This window comes from Montipora capricornis, chromosome 10 (genome assembly GCF_036669925.1).
Source record: "Montipora capricornis isolate CH-2021 chromosome 10, ASM3666992v2, whole genome shotgun sequence".
NCBI lineage: Eukaryota > Metazoa > Cnidaria > Anthozoa > Scleractinia > Acroporidae > Montipora > Montipora capricornis.
This window is the reverse complement of record NC_090892.1, coordinates 42,113,764-42,123,763: the sequence shown is the minus strand read 5'-3', so window position 1 is coordinate 42,123,763 and position 10,000 is coordinate 42,113,764. Positions and strand designations below refer to the sequence as shown.

Sequence of the window (10,000 nt, the reverse complement as noted above, 5' to 3'; positions counted from 1 at the left end):
TAATTGTTTTAGTATCACCCAACTAGTCGGACAGAAAAGGCAATAATAAAGTTAGCAAGTGCAAGTTGAAGAAATATTTATATGGAAATAAAACGAAAGAAAGCGTCACGCTTTTCGCTACTCGAGGACTATTACTAATAGTCCTCTAGTAGCGTAGCCAATCAAATTGCAGGATTTGCATTAGTCCACTAGTTGCAGATGTCCACATTACCTCCTCAGTTGTAACAGCATATCTTTGAAGGTCACTAAACTTCACAGAAAGCTGTGAAATGTAATCATCCTGAGCCTTCAGAAGAAAAAAAAAGAGGAAACCTGCTGTAGCTTTAATACCACTTGACTGAAAGATCAATGCGATACCCGAGTCTACAGTTTCGAAGTCACTCCTTCGATGCTGATCAGCGACCAAATGTTGACAATCAAAAAAGTGTGTCTCGCTGAAAGGAATTCTTAGTTAGCTACGGCAAAGGAAAAACTAATGCTGAACTAAAACCAAAATGCTTGAGAAAAATTTTCGTGGTTTGGTTGACAAACTAGGATAAAAGATCAACTTCTACCTAAAATGGTAGCATTTGCTTTCCAGTAATTGAGCTTAAGGCTGTCTAAAGTGATGTTTTTATCCCCTAAAGGAATTTTATCTGTTCGGATATCTTAGCTGAATATTCAAGTGTCCAAAAATTCTAGGGAATGATATCTTCATTTCAGAAATTGCTAGCTGAACGTTACCTTCTAAGAACTTCCCGGCAAACCATTTGCTCATCCGAAACTGCTAGGTGACAGTTTTTTAAGTGCCAAAAGTTGCAAAAATACCCCTTCCAAAAACGTAAGAGCCTACTTTTCCCTGGTTGCAAATCTTTTAGGTGATGTTTTAGTAAAGAAATCTGTAGCTGTTTGGCAACGTAGAACCGAAATTCTTAGAACAGTTTGACTCGCCCGTGAAAACTACTGGGACTTAAATAATCAATTTGCTTTTGTCCACTTGAAATGTTCTAGAGTGTTGCCTACTGACTGCCTTAAAATAATTGTAACTTTCCGAATGGATAAAAACGAGATTTTAAAGTAGGAAAGGAGTATCTCAAGCCAATTTATTTGATTTTGTTAAAACAAAAGCTTTGGTAAAAAAGAACAGCCGCTCCCTAAGTTGACTGTCGCCCAGATGTCTATAAACTGTAGGCCAACAGTTCACCAACAACGTATGACAGTCCACCAACACATTACCGACAGAATACAAGGTCAGCATTTCAGCAGGTTTTGCCGAATGTGCATATCCAGGTGGAAAGAATTATCAAAGACAAACAGAACATCACATGTACGTCTTTGAAAGAGCACTCAACACTGAAGCGAAGTACGAAGTGCAGCACCTCATAAGGGAAGGTGGTGACCAGGCAAGCAATAAACTTGTGTTGAAAACTGGTAACTAGTAACTACACTTGGTTTCTCCTAACATGTGCTGCTGTCCATTTTGGACATTTTGAAAATATAACATTTCTGGAAGAAAATAAAGACGACATTATCGTTCACGTTATTGGTGGCTCCTAAAGGAGCTGCTTTTTGTAGCAGGTACAAATCCTGCTCGCTTTTAAAAAGTGGATTTAGACCGTGGTAAGCTGCTCAGCAATGTGATGTAACATTTCCTTGAAGCCGTCCCCTGGATACACTCATTGCCAACTGAATTCATCAAGGTACCTTCAAAGTTCGCTTTTGGCTGTGTTCTTCACCCTCTTTAGCATCTTTTACACTGGACTCAAAAGTCTTTCTATGATGTTGTTGTGTATGAATGAATAAAGATTTCGGAGTGGTTGTGGCTGGACCCAGTGTGATTAAGGCTTAAGTACGGTGAAAACTTGTCCAAAATAACTTAAGGACGTTCGCACCCATTGCTACTGCGCATCTTTACAGCGCACGCAAATTCACTTACCACGTCATGCATCGAGCGTGCCCGCTAAGTACTAAAATGAACAATGATGGGGCAGATGGCCATCGCTATAGCTTTGCTTGGATTTAATAATCTTGGACGTTGGGTGACCCCTACTTTTCTTTCCAGAAATAGATTTTATTTACAATTATCTTCACATTGTCCAAAAATGAACAAAAAATCAATGTGGGAAGTGAAGAAATTTTCAAGATTTCTGTCCTCGGGACATGGAACCCTGCCATCTTGCGGCTGCAAGGCGCATGAAACTATGGTCGCTAAATGCGAACTTGTTCTTCAAGGAACCTCAACAGTTAACTAAATTCCCTTGATGGGTCCACTTAAAGTTTGGTAGAGAATATTTCACTTCAAAGATGTACTTGCAATATTTTTGGGCTTACAGACACTGCGGCCTTATTTGCTAAAGAAGCCGGATTTTTTCAGATTTAGGGTGTTCTTCCGGGCACGGTCTCTCCAAAACGAAGTCGGTGACCCCCCATTTTTTTACATTTCTGACATCACTAACCCATCATCTTTCAATGGCAAAATTTGCAGAAAAAAAAACAATGTTAGAAAATTTTCGCGCGAACGTCGTTAACATAGATTCTCTCAATCTCCACCATGGCCCCCCTAGCTTGATGTTGCCATTTCCTTGTGATGTTCTCTGCAGTTCTTGTAGCAGCAATAACCCCGCCTGTGAGTGCCACAAACAGGTGCAGACAAAAGGCCACACGGCTAACTCTTCTAAATGACAGCAGAACAAAGAAGAACCAACTTACAAAGAGCAGATGAGGCTATACGAAAGGTAATCAGTCACCTTGATTACTTGGGAAAAGACTAGCAAACTTTGAATCAGCAGCATGAACAGGTCTTGGAGAACTCCAGCAAAAAGATGGAGAGATGGAAGAGCTTGGAAATGATACTCAAGAGCTTGCCGATCTCATGGAAACAAATGATGGGGTGATCCATGACTTGTATACCTCCCTCAGCAAATTGCTGACTTGCAGGCACAGCTGCACCAGTTAAAGCAAGGCCAAGGTGAACCACCTGAAGATTGTACTGAACATTCCACACCATGAGTAAGCACCCACAGTTTGGCAATCAACCACCATTGCTGCAAGAAGGTTCTGTGCACCATCTGGTAGCTTTAGTGAAGTATGGCAAATGCATTTCTCATCGCTAGCTGTCAAAGGAGTACCAGGGCAGATTGTTGCCCTTAAAATTTGACACAACGCTAGGTCACTGGGGGGTGGGTCTGAATTGGGAAAAAATGTGGCAGACAAACACAAATCATGGAAAATGTGAGATGTGATGGAAAACACGGCTTTTCTCTAAAACTCATGTAATAGCAATGCAACCAACCAACAAACACCCAACACGTGACCTGACAACTATCGGTTCACCAAGCAACAACTGCTTATCAGCCAACTGTTGGTAAAAATTTATCTACTTAAAACACTTCGGTTGGTTATGGGCAGTTTGTTGGCTGATTGTCAGCCACGTTGTCAGTAACCTGTTGGACCTGTGTTTACCAACTGTCAGACGTTTGTTCGTAGACACTGGCAGACATCTTTTGAATGATAATCGACTGGGGAAGCTGTTGTGCATTTTTACCAAAGCTTTGTAACGTGATAATCATCGACCATATCTCACCCTTATTCCATCCTGATATCTCTTTTGTAGATCAGACAGTTGTGTCTTTAGTACGCAAGTTTCTTGAGCTCTGGCCTGTGATTAAGACAAGGACATTTTGCCTAGTGTTTTGTGACTTGTCATTTGGAGCTATAGTAGGGTGGCACAATAGGACATCGTACTGGCCATGTTTTACGTGACATCTCGTGTCAGAGCTAGGTAGAACCTACATGCAGTGATCACAATGTCTTATGTAATTTTCATCCAAGAAGTCTTATAAGGAACTCCTTTAATCAAAGATTGACTCAGAGTGTTCCTGAGGGTCAGCTAATTTTGCCAAGCTCAAGCAATGAAACGAGTTTCCTCAAGTGTTCTTTCAATCAATGATGTAATTATTTTGACTTCACAAGTTTTCACACCAGACAATACTTTTCTGCATCTGACATGCATTTGCATTTAAACAGAAACCCTGGAAAGTATCGTTGTTGACGTCACATTTGCCAATTAATACATGTGTATGCCCACTAATTCCAGTAGAAGGTTAGTATAAGGAAGTGCTGTCTCGGAAATCCCTTCAAACCTGTCTTAGAGATTAACATTACCTTTGCAAGGAAGTCTACTCTAGAAAACTCAGTCTTCAGGTCTTCTACTTCCCGTTTATACATCTACCATAGATAACAAAGATGAAATGAAGAGACACAAACACACTGTCATCTTGAATGATACCACAAAGGATGATCATGAGGCACGTTGTCTTAACAACTTAACAAGTTTAAAACAAGGACAGGTATCCTAGATAAGGTTGTGTAATTCAATGGTTAGATTTGTGAGTGAGTGGGGGGGGGGGGGGGGGGGGGGGGGGGGTGTCTGTGTCCTGAATAATTAGGTACAGCTCCTCTGGTTTGAATAGCATGTGTTGTGTGCACAGTTCAGGGTTCGCACACTTTTTCAGACCAAAAATTCAAGGACTTTTCAAGGACTTTCAAGGGCCAAATTTTAAAATTTCAAGGACCGCTTTTTTATTGACGTCGATGAATTTACCCATAGAAATGGTCTGACAGTACAATTCTTCCTCATTTTCTGTAACGTACATGTGTGAAAATAATACAAAGGGACTGGTAACCATTCTCGACCCCACAGCTCGTTGCGTTTGTATGACATGACTTGAGTGGCTGATTATTTTCACTGAAGTTTTCAAACATTAAAAATGCGCGTCAGAAAAAGATTCAAGGACTTTCAAGGACCAGGAATGAAGAGCAGAGATTTTCAAGGATTTTCAAGGCCTTGAAAATGCACTCTCAAAATTCAAGGTTTTCAAGGGTTTTCAAGATGCATACGAACCCTGACAGCTACATGCATTTTTTTAATGTGGGTGGCACTCATTCCTAAATCCTAGAACTCACTGTAGGTTTGCAGCCCATAAAAGAAAGTAACTGCAATGTGTTATTATAAAAGATGAGACAAATTAATAGCTTCAAAAACATATAGTAAAGGAATAACTTCATTCAAATGTTTCATCTGTACCTCTAAAGCATCTAGATGGATTTTTTTAAGTTGACTTCGTGATTCATTGAGATCCTGAAAATGGACACATATTTTGTGGTGTTAAATGAAGCATAATCATTATTGATGAGCACCAAAAAATTTACATTATGCCTCCTACCCCCGATGGGTTTCCCATTAACAGGCAAAATCTCCTGGTGTTGGACAGAATTAAATCTATTAGTGTAAAATTTGTGTACCGTAGTCCATTATGGGAGACCTAGAGGACCCACATGGCTTTGGCAGTCTTCAAGAATATGTTATAGATTGTACCCCACTTGAACCTTATGGAAGCTTTTCAGTAAAGCCCTCCCCAAAACTACAGACTTTTAGAGGATAACAATTCTTGTTCCCCACCCACCCCGCCCCTCTCTTCCACAAAGAAACTTCTACAAAGTAAACTACATACATTAAACTATCAACTATGTCGAAAAAAATGATAGATTATTGCTCTTAGATCGCCACCAATTTAATTTTGGAATTTCAGGTTCTGCACTTAATTGGTTTAAATGGTACCTCTCTAATAGAACCCAGCGTATCTCTATCGATGGTGTTCTATCGAATACTTTCAATCTTAAATTTGGAGTTCCACAAGGTAGCTGTCTCGGGCCATTATTATTTTCTCTCTATGCTAGCAAGCTTTTTAAGATCGTCGAGTCACATCTTCCTAATCTCCATTGTTATGCAGATGACACACAACTGTATATCGCGTTTAGACCAGGAAATGATTTGGAGGAAACTGCTGCCTTAACTGCCATGGAATCATGTATTGCTGATATCAGTCAGTGGATGCACACGGATAAGTTAAAACTGAATTCAGATAAGACAGAATGTCTTCTAATTGGAATGCGACAACAACTTCAGAAAGTCAGCAACATCAGTATGTTATTGGTTGGCGACTCCCAAATTGCTCCATCATGTGAAGTTTGAAACTTAGGAACCTGGTTTGACTCGAAAATGAGTATGCTAAGTCACATTAACAGAACTTGCTCATCTGCTTTTTATTATGTTTATAACATACGTAGAATTAGGAAATATTTAAGTCGTCCAACTACCGAATCATTAGTTCATGCTTTTATAACCAGTAGAGTAGATTATTGTAATAGCCTATTATATGGCCTCCCGAATTCACAAACCATGAAACTCCAACGTATACAGAATGCCGCAGCTCGGCTGGTCATAGGAGCACCAAGATTCTGTCATGTTACACCATTGCTTTTTAACCTTCATTGGCTCCCGATTAGTTACCGCATAAAGTTTAAGATTTTGCTTTTGACATTTAAGTGTTTATACGGTCTAGCTCCTAATTACCTGATTGATTTAATTTGCATCAAAAAGCAATCCAGATACTCCCTTAGGTCAAACGACTCTTTATTACTTGAGTTACCTAGCATTAAGACCCGTCCAACCCTTGGCGATCGTGCATTCCAGTCAGCTGCACCTTATCTTTGGAATGCATTACCTTCAACAATTCGCAACATAAAGACATTGGACACTTTTAAGACTGCTGTTAAAACTCATTTTTTAAATTTAGCTTTTAAATAGGTTTTTCAATTCATGTCTCATTTTTAATTTAGCTTTTAAATAGGTATATGGTTGTAGTTTTTAATAGTTTCTTATGTTTTTAGTTCACGTGACAGTTTGACATAATTTTATTTTAAAATATTGTGAAGCGCAACTGAATATATTCATACAGAGGTCTGCGCTATATAAATGTAATTATTATTATTAATTATTATGTTTGATTTTTACTGTCAATAAAGACAATCAACTAGTTTCACATTTTACAACGAAAAATCAATTATTCTTCTTTAGAGTTCTTTTTTATGTATTTGCTCCTTTGAAATATAATTACTGTCACAGATACACACGAACATGTAATCATGTAACAGTACATGGAATAAGAAATGAATTTCAAAAATTATCCACAACTTTTCTACTCCTATGGGACAATTTACAAGCACACTACACGCATAAAAACCACCACAATAATTGTTACTGTTCAGAACTGGACGAAGTGGATGGGGATCAACACAGCTTCTTGAGACAGAGTATTAAATCAATGTCAGCTGATGTTTGCTAATTGCCTCCCTTTCCAAGTCTGTGGCTTCAGGATTTTTTAGCAGCCACCGTAAAATTACTACATGAAAAAATAGCTGGCTGCCTACCAAACTCCTCATAATTCATTAAAACTCCTTGGCATTCTCACACCAACAGAGGAGGCCTGGGATCAACATGCAACTTTATATCATTAAATATACTATAATTTGGCTGTCTTTAGCTATGATCAGCAGTTAAAGAAATTACAGGCTAATGTGGTGACTAAATCACCACTGAAAATGGCCTAGCTTTGCAATGTACCCCTTTAAGACGAACTGCTTGCTCTGATATGCCATCGCTTGCGTCCACTTCTAAAAAAATGGAAAATAAAAAAGAACAAGAATTTGTGATCCGTTTCAATGTGGCTTTCAGGGTTTTGACAAAGAAAATTAATAATTATGTTCTTGTCCTCACCAAGTTTTCGTCCAGCGATTTCAACTTGCACCTTGGATAGCTGCCCCATGGCTACAGCAAGGGAGTCAATTCTTTTATTCAACGCCTCTTGAGACTTGTTAAATGTTTCTATTTGTTTGTTGACTGCAAGTTCCCTCTTTTGCATTTCAATGATCCTCGAAGCTTGAACTGATGCTCGCTCAGCACTTATTTCTTCTTTTAAGACCTCCAGCTCATCTTGAGCTCTTTTCTCATTTTCTACTGCAGTGGTGAGCTGATCTTTCAGGCCCTGTGAAAATAAAATAGTTTTCATTAATTTTTGTCCTCTTCCACTAGCACGAGTATTGTTGACGTGACATGTTCACCACTAAATGGAAATGCAAATAAAGCTTTGATAAACATTTTGAAAGAATTCACTTAGGTAAAACAGGCTTAGATTTCAGTTCAGTTGACTGCATGTGTCCTTGTTTTTAAAAGGATATAAGTCAGCATACATTTTGTATAAGTCATACAATTGACACTTACTAAAAGTTCATTCAAAGTTCATTTAGCAGCTGACTAGTATCAGTTTTTTCACCAGTAGTTTGTGCAGTTTCAAGAGTTTTCAACTTTTATGGAAATATGTCACAGAAGTAAGTTGAATTTAGTTCCCTTTATAATTGTTTTCTTTTCTTTAGTTAAGTGATTTATTGTATTCAAATCTTTCGATGATTGCTACGTAATTTTGTTCATTTCAGATAATATATTTGAATAGTTATATCATTGTAAATAAAATACTGATAATTTGATGCACAGTCTCTTCCGTACTTCCGTAAGTACGTTGAGAAATACAAAAGTTCATGCCCTGAACCAGGGAGCATCCACATCTTCCAAAGGGCTTAATGCATTTCAGCATAACTGACTTTCATGACATTTTTGTCCTAACCAAATGTTATATGGGCTCATTCAGACCCACTTTGACATAGTCATCAAATGATGTCATCAATCAGAAGGACAAAAGAAGGGGGCATTCATAAATTAGGGGCAAGTTTGAACATGTAAGCCTAGTTCAACGTGAAACAACACATGCATCCCATTTTGCATAAATTAGGCTTGGGCTAATGAGATGCAAGTCACATATCCACACAAGGGTTTTTCATCGATGAGAAGGCAAAAGGGGTGTGCATAAATTAGGGGCAAGTTGGGAGCATGGCTGGTCCCAAGAGACAGCATAACCCTACAGAGATGCCAGTCACATACAAGCACAGGGATTTCTTTGTTGAGAAAGTAAGAGAGATGTGTGTGTTGGGGTTCTGTTAAGATTCCACCCAACCAGCTGGGTGGTATTGCAAATATATAGCGAAAAAAAAAAAAAAAAATTTGACCCCAGAGACAATGAGTAAGAGGTGATGTCATCATGGACCAATGAGACACCACTGGCGTCAGTATTCATTCACTTAGAAAAAGGACCAAAAAACTGGTATGATGGGTATCCTGTCATTAACCATGAGTCTTATTTCTAAGTTAATGAATACTGACGTCAGTAGTGTCTCATCGGCCCATGATGACATCACCTCTAACTCATTGGCTGTGGAGTCAAGCCATTGCTCTTTTCGCTTGCCCCTAATTCATGCACGCCTCCTTTGCATTCTTATCAATGAAAAAACCCTCCTATACATATTAAGTGACTTCCATCTCATTAGTCCAACCCTAATTTACGCACAATGGGATGCATGTGTTGCTTCACGTTGCCCTAGGGTTACGTGTTCAAACTTGCCCCTTATTCATGCACGCCCCCTTCTTTTCTTCTTGATGATGTCATTTGATAATTACCTGTCAAAATGGGTCTGAATGAGCCCATATAACTACTTGTGAAGGTCCATCAATGTAAGATTTTTATCCTGCTACCTAGATTTTACCAACATAAATGATGTGATAGTTCACTGCTAAGTTATGAACTGATTGTTGCTCAATATTTAGCTGTATTGTGATGAAATAAAAATAAATAATGAAAGACATTGATATTCGTTTTCTTACACATCAAATAAAAAGGGTCGAATCGTCTTTTTTGAGCCCAGAAGAGGTATGACCAAGCCTCTTTTATCTTTGCGAGCAGTGAGAAAATAATTGTAGAAATTCAAACATTATTGATGCCAGAGGAAAGGAGAAACTAATCCACCAGCTACCTTGCCTCCAAATTATCATTAAATGTGAAATGTTACACTTTCCAAAAGTTAAACATTACCTAGTAACCTTACCTTGATGGTTATCTCAAAATCATCCTGCAGTTTCTGAGGATTGTTTACTGGGTCCTGGTTGTCTTGGTTGCAATACTTCACTTGTGCTAGTTCTATCTTGACAGCATTGTATTCAGCACTCTGTTCACGAAATTGCTGACGAATATCTGCCAATTGTCTTTCCAGTGATTGACAAAAGTTCTAAAAT

General features: G+C 38.6%; 1 protein-coding gene across 1 annotated transcript in view; it reads right to left on the bottom strand.

Moving 5' to 3' along the window:
* The window catches only part of LOC138022365 (putative leucine-rich repeat-containing protein DDB_G0290503), a 22,455-nt gene that overhangs the window by 6,965 nt on the left and 5,490 nt on the right, over positions 1-10,000 (bottom strand). Inside the window, exons 6-12 of the mRNA XM_068869477.1 lie at positions 9,814-9,993; positions 7,598-7,865; positions 7,445-7,494; positions 5,066-5,119; positions 4,144-4,206; positions 3,563-3,637; positions 212-286 (exon numbers count right to left, since the gene is read on the bottom strand). Coding sequence (XP_068725578.1) covers positions 212-286; positions 3,563-3,637; positions 4,144-4,206; positions 5,066-5,119; positions 7,445-7,494; positions 7,598-7,865; positions 9,814-9,993 — 765 coding nt within the window. The remainder of the gene's footprint in view (positions 1-211; positions 287-3,562; positions 3,638-4,143; positions 4,207-5,065; positions 5,120-7,444; positions 7,495-7,597; positions 7,866-9,813; positions 9,994-10,000) is intronic.